The sequence below is a fragment of the Cyprinus carpio genome, chromosome A8, assembly GCF_018340385.1.
Source record: "Cyprinus carpio isolate SPL01 chromosome A8, ASM1834038v1, whole genome shotgun sequence".
Lineage (NCBI taxonomy): Eukaryota > Metazoa > Chordata > Actinopteri > Cypriniformes > Cyprinidae > Cyprinus > Cyprinus carpio.
In genome coordinates, this window is record NC_056579.1 from 20,055,373 (window position 1) to 20,070,826 (window position 15,454).

General features: G+C 34.6%; 1 protein-coding gene across 2 annotated transcripts in view; it reads left to right on the forward strand.

Moving 5' to 3' along the window:
- The first annotated feature begins 230 nt into the window (after positions 1–230).
- Positions 231–15,454, forward strand: part of LOC109053918 (disintegrin and metalloproteinase domain-containing protein 9-like) — a 39,751-nt gene continuing 24,527 nt past the window's right edge. Inside the window, exons 1-3 of one of the 2 annotated variants that reach the window (XM_042762698.1) lie at positions 231–824; positions 7,422–7,519; positions 12,077–12,135. In XM_042762698.1, coding sequence (XP_042618632.1) covers positions 743–824; positions 7,422–7,519; positions 12,077–12,135 — 239 coding nt within the window. In that variant the 5' untranslated portion in view covers positions 231–742. The remainder of the gene's footprint in view (positions 825–7,421; positions 7,520–12,076; positions 12,136–15,454) is intronic. The other variant, XM_042762697.1, reaches the window with a different exon arrangement.

The following is a 15,454-nucleotide window of genomic DNA, read 5'->3' on the forward strand; positions in this document are numbered from 1 at the left end:
GTCCAGCGTCAAGCCAACTTTAGGCCAGTCACCTGGGGGCCGAATCAAAGTATGTCATTTGTAGTTTCGTTTTGTTCCTTGATATTTTAGAGTTTTTTTTTTTTTTTTTTTTATTCTTTGGTGACAATAAATCAATTATCCTGACTCAACTATAAATAAACAACAGTTGTTTTAAAACGAGGAAACGTCGCAGTTTATTTTAGTCAGAACAAGAGGTAGATGTATGAGTTTTTAGACTATCCCTAACTAAAAAAAGCAACAATAACAGACTAGCGTACTACTTTTCTTTTTTCCTTTCCTTAGTACCCACTTTTGATAGTGGCCGAAAGTAATTAAACGCTTAAATGGATTAGTATTCTGCTGGTGTTTGTTATAGCAGGCCGAGATGAAGGGTTAAAACCGTCCCGTTTGTCGACGCATGCTCGGTTTCGCCCTCTACAGACGGGGCTCACTGGCGCCGCGAGTCCTAGCGAATCGCTTAATCCAAAGATTTCGAAACGAGAACTGTAACAGCACCAGTTACTGATTTACAAACGAGCTGCGACGAACTCCATGCAAACTTATTACAGAAGGATAAAGTGAAACAAAATGAGCAGGTAGCTGAAACAGCGGAATCTGTTTTTCCTGGACGGGAGCGTTATGTGGAGAGGGCACTGCTTGGAGGACAACGACTGGATACGGAAGAGAGGGCAACGTTTGACGTTACTTCGGGACGGCAGTTCATCACGGATACTTCACAGACATGTTTAATGCAGTTTGTTGTCGCCTCGCGAAAAGCGCCTTTCTGTGGCTGATGCTGCACGCGCTCGTCGACTGTACTGGAGGTGAGAGAAATCATGAGTCTCTTAATGTCCACAACACTTTTTTTTTTTTGTTTTTGAAGTGTTCTTTTTTTATTCTGATTTTGTTGTTTTTGTTGTTTTCAATTCTCTGTATGGCTGTGTTCGAAATGGCTTACTTGCTTACTGCTCAGGACACAGTGTATACTTCCTACTATTTTTAAAGAATAGCGTGTGAAACAGTATACTTATAAGCAACAAATGTTTCAGAGTAAGTTAGTAGGCTATGTTAAAGTTTTGTCACATGACAAAACATTAATTTAGCAAACCTGCTGAGGTTGTTCCCTCACAAATAAATGTACTAACCATTCTTTTTACAAAGACTTGTTAATTATGGATTCACACTAGTACAGAATGCTATATTACACAGTTGAACTCATTTCATAATTAATGAACTTTACATACTGAACTAATAATAATTGTGTAAATAGTAGTTAGGTGGCAGATATTTATATTTCAGAACTGTAGTACATTATAAAACAGTATGCAATAACATAAATGATCATACTTAAAAATATTATTAAATGGATTCCACTTTATTGGGACAGAAACCTACCTATACCACCTAATAACACTGTATTATTAATGAGTATTATTTTATTTCAAATTTTCAAATATTTATTTTTATTAAAAATAAATGCCTTTCTGATCTCATGTGTGATGGGAAAAGGAGAAGAACAAGTTTGGTGAAGGACTGCGGGTCGCTCGTGTCAAAATCAATCATCACACGTCTTTTACTCGCTGCGCTACTGATTATAGGCCTACATATAAATAGGCTAGGCATCTTTTGCAGTGTTGTTTATCGCAGCCAGGCATTGGTGGGTGGAGTTAAAGGGGTCATATGATGATGCTAAAAAGAACATTATTTTGTGTATTTGGTGTAATGCAATGTGTTTGATAATTTGTTGTTTTTTAATTTGTTTATTTTTTTTTATGTTATAATTTACATTATTTTTTTTCCTTTATTGTTCGTTTTTGTTATTTGTTGTGATGCAATGTGTTTATGTGGTTTATGTTTCAAAAAAGGTGTCTGATTGGATGGCCAGCTATCTAGTGCATTGTGTAAATTGATTGGCTGACTGCCAAAGTAGGTGTCAAGCGTGTGACCAAAATGTTAGTGGACTTTGCTATCGTAGGTATATACATGTCTGCATTTGTGATCTGAGAAACGATAAACAACAAGCGCTACTCTACACTGCTCAAAACTCACGTTTGAATCATCAGTGGCAAATTCTTTAAATATGTAAACGTACTTACAGGCTGTGAGTCAGAAGCGCCAGACTGTCCTTGCAAAGTTGGAATTGCCTCACTTTATAGAAACAGCCTTTGTGCACAGAAGCATTGTAGGCTACTGGTTCAGGAAACAGTCCTCTGTAAAATGCGCAGCACACATCTAAATATTTGGGTGTTCTGGAACAGTGTTGTAAATACAACTTAACCACTGATTTCTAGTTGTGTCCTCTTTTGGAAGGCCAAACAAAGTAGTTTCACTTTCACAACAAAACACACATGGCGGCAGTGGCAACAGAGAGAATCAAAGTTACGCCTTCTTTCTTTGCGTGAACATTTGGGCGGCATTATACAAATCTTCCCACACAGTGATGTAGAGATGTGGTGGCGTGTTAGAATGATCTGTTTTAGAGGGGCGTGGTTGACTCTTAACTTTTATAAAGAATATCTCTTTGGATTTGAGACTTTAGTCTTTGCAACTTTACAGATTTTCTTTATGCACCAAGAGCTTTTAACACTCTAAAGAGAAAGGAAAAATTTAAATCGCATCATATGACCCCTTTAATGTAAATAGCCTCTGCCAACAAATTGGTCTATTTGTCCTTTCACTCCATTTCTTTATAGCAGAATTGAATTCTGTTTGCATAATTAAAATATTATTTGAATTTATATATTATGTTATTTATATATTATATATATTATATTAATGCAATATTTTTATTATTCAATACCTTTGAAATAATCTGTACTGTATAAAGCACTATAGAGATAAAGGTGACGTCATTTGACTTGATCGGAAACGTGCTGTAGAGATTAAAGTACAATTTATGTCCTACTTACGATTTTGTTTTTAGATACACAGCGATAGTTTGTAGTTTACAGTAACATGTATATATAAAAGTGTTACATTTATAATTCCCCACTTCCAGTTCACTGGAACATTGGAACTGGAAGATGGAACATTATATGGAGCGTGTTGCTGCCCCACCTTTATTATACGATTCGGTTTCTTCAGATGCATACATCAAATTTCAGCAAATGTAGCAGGTAATCCGGGCATTCCATGCATACAGAACATTCACTTATGCTTCACAGTGTACACACAGCATACTGCAATATAGTAGGAGTTGTATGGTAGCATGCCATTCCGAACACAGCTTCTGTACTGATTTCAGTGTACTTGAGTTATATTCAGCAGATTCTGCCTAAAGCAGGGGTCACCAAACTCGGTCCTGGAGGGCAGGCGTCCTGCAGAGTTTAGCTCCAACTTGCCTCAACACACCTTCCTGGGAGTTTCTAGTATACCTAATAAGACCTTAACTAACTGGTACAGGTGTGTTTGATTAGGGTTGGGTTAGCAAATCACCTAATTCAAAAGATTTCAAACCGATAACTGAACCAGCATAATTTTCTGATATACAAACATACCCGTTGCTTGAAAAGCACTGTATTGGCATATAAACACCACTATGGCAAGCCGTATTAACATGTATTTCTTAAAACTAGACAGTATCTTTGTTACTACTCGTAGGGAGTAATCCTAATATTTGTTTTCAGTCCAGCTAGTAACTATTCATTAGATTCTAGAACTTATTCCAGTTACTAGTATCTATTAATTTAGTCACTTATGTATGTATTCATTACATATTATCTTTGCTATTGTTGCCGGGTAACAAACTTCACATTTTTGCCATTTAATTTTAGTAGAACCTGTGGTCAACTGTTCACTTTCTACTATGTGTTCCAAATGTTACTGGTACCTTTTTTTAGGTTTACTGTCAACTTATATATGCATACTAGTCTTTGTTCCAATTTTCCAAATACTGAACCGATATATATATAAATTGTTACTCAGAATCGTTACTTCACATTTTAACAACAACAACAGAAAAATTGTACTGGTAAAATTAGGAAATGTTACTACTAAAAATTGGAATACATACTATTGAATATAGATTAAACACTACATATAGAGGGCTATGATTTCCATGATGTGGAAAACATGAATAGAATCGAGTCAAAAAATGGAATTTACAGTACAGTGCAGCCTGTCAGTGAATTTGGCAAATTTTGAATGTGTAACTAAAAGTAGGGCTGTACACACCATCAATTGTGATATGGACTAGTGTGTGTAAATGTTAAAGTACAAAAAGACTGCTATTGAAATATTTACTTCATCTCCAGAGCTTAGCTGACAGTCACTTCACAAGCATATCATCATTTCACAGTGTTTCCCACAGGATTTTGTGAGACTTGTGGTGGCAGGTGTCGTGTTAGCATATTTATGACATCATTGCTTCGTGTTTGCATTCAGGCAATTTTTGGCACTTCAGATCTGTTCTACTCTCTGTCACATACTGTAATAAAACTGAATGCCCAATAAAGCTTTTCCCATTTACATATTTTCTGTTTCTGTTGTCCTACATAAAACAAGTCTAAATAGTGACTAAACACGGCCCATTAATACTACATTAACCAGGAGTCACTCTCACTATTCTTCTTAAATACTGATTTATAATCGCGACATCGTCTAATAAAATCAACATACATCTACTTTATGCGTGTGGCTATTTGTGGCAGTCAATGTGGGTATGTACCACAAATAAATCAATGTATGGCAAACACTGTTTCATTTGATAAAAACTTTTGTCATATACACAAGGATACTCATAAAAAGATCTTCACAACAACCCTTCAAAATGTAACTTGGTAAAATTGTGACAGAAATGTATTACTATTGTAATAGAATGTACAGTTTTTAGAATAAATATGTATTAAATCAGAAGTTCAGAAAAATAAAATAGACAACACAGAATTACAGTAAAAAAAAAAACATTTATTAGGACTCTGTTATTTGTAAACAATTGTAATTAATCTTTTAATAAATTGTTGTGAAATTAAAAAGGCAAAAATAATAGAATCCAGAAAAACTAAAATTGGGGAAAGAAAGCTGAATTTGGGAAAAAATAATACTGATTTCACAGGGCCCTATACATATGACAGGTAAAAAGCAACTGTAACTAGTGAGTAACAGTTGGAACACATTGTCATAGTCATCGCTTAATAATAAATTATCTAAAATACCGGTAAAACTGAAATAAAAACCAGTAACTATTAGGGTAGTTATTAACAACTAAGTACTGAAGCACAATGAATAGTTAATGCCACAATTGGCAAGACTTAATGCACTGTTAGCAACAAGTGGTCACAAGTGAATTTAATATCTGAACCACACATCCACAGATGTTGATGGCAGAAATTTGCAATTTGTGACTAGTAACAATATAACAGTATATTAAAGCAATAATAACTGGTATGTTATGAATATGTTCTATTCTATTCTATTTATATACTTTTGTAAGAAATAATGTGAATAGTTTGTTAAATGTTGAAAAACAAGCTAGTCAATGTTGGACTACTTGTGATTAAAAAATGTTCACTAGTAACAAAAAAATAAGTGCTATTCAGTTTCAAAGAATACATGTTAAAAAGACTTGCCATAGACCTAATGCTCTTTATATGTTTACATTTACATTTATTTTACCTGTAGTGAAATCACTAGCTGGCCAAAAGACATGCACATAATATTACAATATTAGAATGTAGTTTCACTTCGTGATGCGCCATTTCCTGTTTGAAGGACAAATCAGTGTTTGTTTGAGCCTTTCAGGTTTTGCAGTGGTGCTTATTTGTCTTACAGAGAGATTTTATTTAGATAGGAAACAATATCAAGTCTGGTCTACATACCTTCATCTCTGCCTGGCTGTGTGAAGGTTTAAGAAGCTTAAGCAGTTCAATAATAGCATATTTGGGCTAATTCCGAATTTATGGGCGTTTCCTCGCCCTTGAGTCTTACAGGCTCTTACTTTAATATCTGTATGAAATGCATGCAAGTCATTTCTGCCACACTTAAGAGCTAGTTTGTGGAAGTAGATCTAGTAGATCCAGTATATGGACATCTCATTGATTATTTTACTGCACTCTTCCATAATTTGAATAGGACAAGGACATTGTCTCGGTTGAGTGAACTCTCTAAAGTTTTTAAACTGTCAAAAAACATGTCTCTCTATGTGAAAATAAGGGTAACACTACAATTTGTTAACATTAGTTAATGCTTTAGTTAACATGAACTAACTATGAGCAATATAGTTTTACAGAATTTATTAACCTTAATTAACTGTTAATTTTGGTTAATAATGTTAGCTCACCATGCGTTAACATTATTAAATTAACAACATTAACTAAGATAAATAAATGCTGTATAGTTTGTTATTAGTTTGTTAACTAATACAGTTAACTAATGTTAACAAATAAAAACATATAGTAAAGGATAACCAAATCAAGTCTTCAGTGAGAAGACTTTATTTAAAAAGATTTTTTTTTTATTAAATCTTTAATTTTCTTGTTTAAAAAAATATGGTAGACTGCAATTGTTACCATAATCTATTTCTACCTGATAAAAAAAAAAAAAAATTTAAAAAAAAAAAAAAAAAAAAACTTTTTTTAGTATATAGTAATATATTTAGGTTAATTCAGTGATGAATATTTTAGACTCATATAAAGCCAGTTAATGTTACGTTTTTGAGTTTATTTAAATGTGTGTATTAATTTGCTGTTGTTAATAACTGGCAATTATACATCTATTATAACTTCATGACAGATATAAATATATTAATCTCACAGTTGCAACATATTTTTTGTAAGTTTCCATGACACATGGGTCTGATGGGGCATGTGACAACAACACTGTTCTGCCAACACTGGCTACATTAAGCCCAGTATATTGAGGTAAAAGTGTCTCCTAAATGACTGCTTACTTTAACACATATATTTTAGCATTTAAGGTTTAGCATTAAGCATTTGATGGCATGTTTTGAGCTGAGAATGATGTGAATTAGTGAAGGACATGGAGATAAATCTGAGAATTTTGTGTTACTTGGAAGTAAGCATTATGAATTATTCTGTCTTATCTGCCCTTCATCCTTTTCGGGAAAACAGTGCAGGAAGTCTCATCCAACTTGTTGTCTGATGACTCAGGACCGGGTGGATGCCTCTCCTTCTGTCCCTCATACCCTTGCCAGCGCAGCACTATTTCCACCTACAGGAAACACTTGGCACTTGATTGCTGACCAGTCAATTGCATACAATCTAATTAGCCATGATGATCACAATAGCAGTTACATATAAAAAAATTTTGTTGCAGTGAGAGGAATAATAGAGGAAAGTAGATGGAGAAATGAATGACAAGAAATTGAAGTCTCACTGTTTTCCTGCATAGCTTGTATAATTCATTGTGTTTGTATTGATGGTGATTTGTAGACAGTGTAGTGACGGGACCGTCTCTGTTCATAGGCTCAGTAACCCAGCAGACGTCTCGGCTCTCCTCATATGAGGTGACGGTACCGAAACACATCAGCAGACAGAGGAGAAACCAGGACAGTGCAGATAAGGTAAACAAACAAACTCTCTCTCTCTCTCTCTCTCTCTCTCTCTCTCTCTCTCTCTCTCTCTCTTATTCAGCTCCAACAATGAACTGTTCTAATTATACACTTATTTTCACATAGCTATGAGAAGCGTTATACATGGACACATGTGCAGATGCAGTACTGTATAAAAGCTTTAATCAGAATAAAACCGTATATTAAAAGTTAACATAAGCAGTAGCATTTACAAATAACAACGTATCTAAAAGTATGAGACAACAACAAACAAAAAAACATAGGCCTACCATTAAAAGCCATGCTTGCACAGGTTCTGCATGATCCTCTTCAAAAATATCCTCTGCTTCTCAATCGGGCTCAAACTGATAAGTGATATTAACGACGCCATTGTTTACAATACAACTGAAGCACATGCCGCTGAGGAGAGGGGCGGGACGTTTAGACGTGCGCTAGAAGCGGTTTAGCCAATCATAACACACTGGGCTAGTTAACCAATCAGAGCCCATCGTCTATTTCTGAGGGAGGGGCTTCACAAAAGAAGGAAATGATCAGTGTTTCTCAGAGAAGGGACAGAGTGGTGTGGATTGTGGAATAAAGGTAAATTATGTAAAAAATAATGTTTTTTTTTTTTTTTTAAATAAAGCATTAACACATGTTAGACTGCACCCCATAAACTCAATCAAGCCTAGAAAAAATAGTGAACCACCTCTTTAAACACATTTATTCGTTTATTATATGTTTTTCTTTAAAGTAACTGTGAATGAAAAGTGTAAATACTGTATGCAGTAGAGAAGATGCAGTTGTATTTAATATAAAAGTCCAGTAAAAGACAACTAAAACTGTTTTCAAGTCTGCAGAAATCTGTAATTTTTTTCCATTAAAAAAGACAAATACATTATTTATTGTATCTTTTTATGAGCTCCCACTCACTGTTTGGATATGATCTTTAGCATGCCATTCTCATTCTCTCTGTGTCCTCTCTTTTTCCATTTTTTGTGAATGGTTTTGTATCTGCTCATATCTACACCAGCGGTGCTTCAAAGATAATGCCACAGGCACCATCTGGCCGGCACACGTGCCCAGCAGCGTGGGCGTAGTTATTAAAAGTCTGCTTCTGCCAGGACCACGCTGAGAGACGCATGACACACAACACTCCTCTCACCTCTGTGTCATTGAGAAACAGTCAGCTACTCAAAGTTTGCTCGATGACAGAGTGTGTTTGTGAGAAAAACTGTTTGTGCTGGCATAGCCTTGAAACCCTTAACACCGTTTATAAAGAAGCAACATTCACACTGCATTATTTGTTGAAAAAAAAAATTAAACATTATTTACTTAATGACTTTTTTCATGAAAAACATTTTTATTTGTTTGTAACAGAATGTTTAAAAAGGCCATTTGCTACACTTTTGTTACTTTATCCTCTTATTCCTCTTATGATGTTATAAAGCTATGATTATTAAGTTATTATATAAGAGATTATTTTATTTTTATTATTGTTATTATTCTGTGAAACACAAAATGACATCTTAGGCAGAATGTCCAACTGGTTTTCCAGAAAAAAAACTAAAAAGGAGGGGAAGAAAAGCACAGAAAAGTATTTTTGAAGCCAAATGATAGTTTTATGCAAACAGACAAATTGATTATTCACTCCATTATGCTTTTTAAACTTTGTTGATTTTTTTTATGACTTTTGTCAATGTTATTTTAGTATGTACATTTTTTTTTATTCTTTATTACTCTACTTATATACTATTATAGTAGTTATTAGTATTTTGAATTAGCTTTTATTTTTATATTTTCATAAATTTTCATTGCTATATTGCTAAATTTTGCTATATGCTTTTGTCATTTTTAGTTATTATTTAGTTTTATTATTATATATTAGATTTTTTATGTTTAGATTTTATTTACATTTATTTCAGTTTTAGTAATTTTAGTACTTTAGCTTATACTTGTTTTATTTCGGTTAGATGCCAAGGCAACAATGCTAATTTAAATTAAGTTTATTCATTATATTTATTTTATCTTTAATTCACTTTAAAAACAATGGTTTTGGTTTTAGTTAACAATAAAAACACTGTCTGGGACTATTTCTGTGGTGGTTTTGGTTTTTCCATAAAGTGACTCTTGAAACTCAAAAAGAGTGAAGAAAATCCTGTTTTCTCAATATCTCTTTCTATAATCTTATAGAGTTTAAGGAGAGACAGAGCAAGAGGAAGAGTAGTGTTTGTCAGAACTCTGCTAAACTAGCAGTAAATGTCAGATAACACCTTGCCATGTTTGGCCAGGTGTAAAATTGAGTTCAAAGAAAAATCTATTTTGATATATCCACCACTTCCTGAAAGCAATCAGTCTCACCACACTGTTTCCCCTGAAATTATGTTTACACTAAACCTAAACTTTACAGTTTTTTCTGTATTAATACATTTTCTGGGTTAGGTGTAGGAATTACATGAGTTTTCTCATTCTATTGAATTTTTTTAGAGGGAACCTCAGGTATTAAGAATTGTATGGGCTTAATAAAGTAAGTGATGTAGTATTTTATTTTCCGAGTTGTGTATTCCAGTTGTGTTGTTGCAGTAAAAATATAGCAGGAGGTAGCACCACCGAGTGCAACCATTTGATCTCATCAAAATAACGCTGTCCCCCATAGTCCAAAATATGTATAAAACAATGTGTGTGTTTTTTTTTAATAACCTTAATCTTTCATGGGTTTTTTATTACATATTTCGGTAAGAGACATAATTTCATGTTATATTAAGCCATACAATTCTTAAAGGGATACTCCACCCCAAAATGAACATTTTGTCATTAATCAATTACCCCTAGTCTCGCGCACTACTGAAGGTCTGGAATTCATGGCAGCTTTCATTGGCCAAGGCCCGCCCATGAGGCCGTTTGACCGACATGTCAAACAACCAATCACAGTTAGTTTTGTTCATCGTCACGTTTCGGGGCGTGGAAATGTTGCCACAATAACTGACTGGTGTGGAAAACTCTCTGACATATTTTAAAGATTCTATGCCGTGAACTTTAAATATTTCACATACTTTTGAAAATCCAGCGTTTAGCTGATCCTGATAAGCGCTTGTCGTCACAGTTTTAAACACTACGGCTTTCTTCTTTCGTGAGGGGGTTTGGCGTCACGGTATCTTTGTTTCCATGTCGAACGTTAAAGAACGCGACACACAGGTCTCGCGGAAATCCTGTAGAATTCAACCAATCCGATGACGACTTCGACACTCCTGAAGTGTTTCCAATTTTGTATCCCATATGCATCAGACGTTTAGCCAACGGTCCGTGGGCGTGACATCTGAGGCTGAGACTACCCCCATGTCGTTCCAAACCCTAAAAGCTTTGTTCGTCTTCAGAACACAATATAAGATATTTTTGGATGAAAACCGGGAGGCTTGTGACTGTCCCATTGACTGCCAAATAAATAAGGTCCAGGAAAGTATGAAAAGCTTCGTCAGAATACTTCATCTGCCATTAGTGATTTAACCGTAACGTTATGAAACGACAAGAATAATTATTGTACACAAAGAAAACAAAAATAACGACTTTTTCAACAATTCGTCTCCTCTGTGTCTCTCCGCATCAGCATAGCACCATTTTGGCGTACTTCCGCTGAATGCAAGCAGCGTATGCTCTTTTTGTGTCATGGCTGACACAGAATAGCGTACGTAGTTTGCGTTCAGCAGATGTTGTTCTCCAAATTTTCATTTTAGGGGTTGGAGTATCCCTTTAATACCCGGGGTTCCCTTTAAGTTGAATCAACTTAAACTAATCAACTAAGCTTAACTGAGTCCATATATACTTCATATGCCAAAAAATCTCCTTAGGCATATTCAGAACAAGAATCATTAAATTAATTAAATAAATTAATTAATTTAATTAGTTGTCATTTTAAATCTTTACCAATCTTTGCAACTGTCCTTAAAATCACTAGTTGTCTTGTGTGTGTATTTTGTTTTTAAGCTAGTTTATAAGTCACGTTCAGATCAGGTTTTGCCATACTGGCACATTCAGTTTCTAATGATCTTACATGCGGGTTTACTGTTATGTAAGAGCTTTTCACTTCTCAATTTTGTGCCACTCTGGTTTTGCACCAACATTATTCAAATGTCGCTGCATTTAGAGAAATGTTTTTCTAACTGTACAAAAAAATGCAGTGTCTCTCTCTGACTTTATACATTTCCTGCATGTGCATTTTTCTCAGAATTTAACAAGGGGTTTATTGGTGTAGTGCTTTCTCAGAAATACAGACTAAACGAAAGTATCCTATTTGTTTGGTTTCATCACAAATGTACCAAGCCTAAAATAAGTCAGCACTGATGGGAAAGAGACCGTATAAACTAGTAAGGGAAGCAGGGCTGGAGGTGTTATGCTTTATTAGTGAATTAGGTCAGTGTGGTTACAAAAATGCCCTTCACTTATAAGGTTCATTCATTAAAAAAGGCAAGAAAAGAATTTTGACCCTTTTTATATCCTCTTTGTGCTGCTTGTTTTCTTAACCTGTTAAAGAGTACAGTGATTTGACAGTGTCTGTCATTTTTCCTTTTTTTAGTGTCATACGTAATCCAAGCTCAAGGAAAAGAACATGTCATCATCCTGGAGAGAAATGAGTGAGTATTTTTCTACTGCTTCCCTCACTTTGGCCAAAAGAATACCCTTATGAAAATGAAACATGGTTTTACCACAAATAAAACCAAAAAATGTGGTTACTATATTTAAACCTTGGTAACCACAAATTTGGTTTTGCCACACTAACCATAGTTTAACCATGGTATTTATAGTAAAACTGTGGTTATACAAATGGTAATCAATACACCAAAAAAACATGGTTACTACACTTTTACTACAGCAAAACCATGGTTAATTTTCGTAAGGGTATTTATGTTTGATCTGTACAGGCGGGGTAAACCGAGAACAAATATAGACTGTGTTTACAGTGTTTGATCTTGCGGCCAAAATTGTGCTTTTCACAATGTAAACGGTGAAGCCAAAGTTCTACATTGATTTAACACAGTGTTTCCCATCAGTGATCCTGGACACACACCAACACTACACATTCTGGACGTGTCCTTTATCTGACTCATCCATTCGAGCTCTTGGAGTCTCTACTAGTGGCCTGGTGTGTTTAATTAAAAAGAGGTTGAAAATTGCACTTGTTGGTGTGCCTCCATGAATAGGTTTGAGAAACACTAGGTAACATAAGCCTACATTCAGTATTTCACACTTTTCATACTTTACCCTGGGTTGGTAATTCACAGTGCTTTTAGCATGAATTGAGGCTCTCTGAAGCAGGGCTTGATAACTAGATGTAGACCAGTATAATTAAATTTTTCATGGCTAGATATTTCTCACTTGATAGTTATATATAAAAAAAAGCTTGACTAAGCAAAGTCTTCACTTTGAAAGAAATTAATACTTTTATTTTAGGATGCATTAAATTGATTTAAAAAAAAGTGACAGCAAAGACATATGTGTCTATTTTTTAAATAAATGCTGTTCTTTTGAACTTTCTATTTAACTAATAATCCTGAAAAAATGAACTACGGTGTTTACGGCTTTCAACATTGATAATAATAAGAAATGTTTCTTGAGCAGTTTCTTAAATGATTTCTGAAGGCTCATGTGACACTGAAGACTGGAGTAGTGATGCTGAGAATATCGTGAATGTTGGTAAAAGATATTGGTCAAACCAATTACACTTCTATAATGTAAGTGTGAAACAGGTTAAAAGTGTCTGTATCAGGCTGAGAAGTTTCCTAATTCCTAATATCTGTACCTCCTTCCTTACTGTAATTACATTTTGGTCACTTAGTAGATTTAGTTGTAAAATTTCTGTGTTTGTTGTAAATCAGAAGCCTGTACAGAATGCAGCAGGGTTTTAAAACCTTTAGCCTTTTCACCTCTGTCAGCATTTGAGCCTCACTCAAGTTAATGCTTGAATGCATTGATGAATCTTAGTTTTCCTTGTGCCATGATTTCCTAAAAGACACTTAAAGGTTTTAGATTTTGGATTTGTTCACTGTTGTACATTATGTGCATTTGCACAAAACCTGCAAAGGTTCTCAGAATGTAAAAATGATCTGCTCTTTATGTATTTCTTGAGTTATTTGAAATATTGTGACATGTAGGCAGACCTTTTTGGACGACCACTACATCATTGGCAAACAGATAAAGTCTCTTTATACTATCAGATTTGTCATGCAGCTGAATAAAGCTGAGGGGTGTATGTTTCACTTCTCCTGTTTGAGAATGTTACCTTACATAATGTGTCCAAAGTACTGAGGTAGATGCTGGATGAAACCCCCCAATACTCCTCTAATGCAGATCTAGAACATTCTGTGCTCCTCACTTTAATATTTAGATACTCGAGCAGCAAACACATTCTTTTTTCCTTCAGCTTGAAAGGCTGGAGCTGGAAGATGTTTTGGAAATGTGCCTTTAACGAACCATTAACAAAGGCAAATTGCTTCACATTTTGATTTAGGATATAAATAACACACAATGTATGACTGCAAAGCACTTTGAGTTTGACAGTCAGTGCTAAATGTGTTGTGACAGGTGTGTTAGTTCTTTCAGAAAAGCTGACGATTAACAGCTATGCTCACTGTCTGTTGCGGAGGAGATGTGAAATAAAGGTCAGCTCATCAGCAGATATTATATTTTTTACACAGTGTGTGGCCTCCACAGATCATCTACAATCTTAAATAGTGTTAGAACAACCCCACTGTGCTCAGGAAACTTCAACGTCTGATCTTTGTGATATCTGTATGTTTGTCTACCTTGTCAGTATTCGTAGGAAAGGATGAGAAAGCAGAAAAGAGGAACTTGAAATCTTCATTTCTGAGAAAAACAGAAGCCAGATCATAAACAAAATTTAAAGACATGATAAAACTGTATTTGCAACACATTTAACTTCTGTAATGTGACACATTTTGTTCAGGAAATAACGTGTGAGATGGGACTCAATATTATTTATATTCTTGAAAATTTAGTCTATAATATTATTAACTTTGATTTTTTTAACAAAAGTATTGCTATTAATACTGCTCATATTTGAAGTGGGCTTTTCCCTCAAATTTCTGAATCCATTATGCAAAATGTTTTCCCTCTTTTTTATATTTAATGTATTTTTAATTGCTTTCAGTGCCTCAGTGGCACTACTCTTTTTTTATGTTCTATATTGCAAAAATAAATAAATAAATACATTGATTTAGCTAACTGAAATAATTTAAAACTAAACTAAAATACAAATAAATTTAAGAAATAGAATAGAAATAATTTAAAAAAATAAAATTACCAAAACTTAAACTAAAATGAAAATAACTCAAAACATTAATAAATACTAGTGTATATAAATGAAACAAAAATATTGAGAGAATTTTTACACAGAGCAATTTGCTCTCTTTTTAATCTTCATCAATTTAGATCAGACATTAAATTATTCTTCCAGAAGGGATACGTGATTTTAAATTATGTAACCTTTAGTAAGAGTTTCTTCATTGCTCTTTTCTCTTTATGTGGCTCCAGGACGATGCTTTAATCCCCCACAGCTGCCTTGCAGCAAAAACAACACCCCACCTACCCTGCCCTCGATTTATACCTCCATATACACAGAGGGAGAGATTACGAGAGAGAGAGAGTGTGTGCATATTCAATGGGCCGCTAGCCACAGTGATACTCCAACACACACCCCCAATATAACCAAACCCACAAGAGCTGCTGGCTCAGAAACACATGCACGAGTCACAGACAGATTGGCTCTGGGGTGGTCAGATCTGTTCTTTACTTTTTTCTTTTACCTTCCATCCACTCTCCTCTGCACTCATTTTGTCTTTCTGAGGGGAATGCAGAATAGATTGCGTTCAGTGATTGAGCATTGTTTATTTGCATATGCTATCTGCATTGTTTTAGTACACCGAAGGAATTATG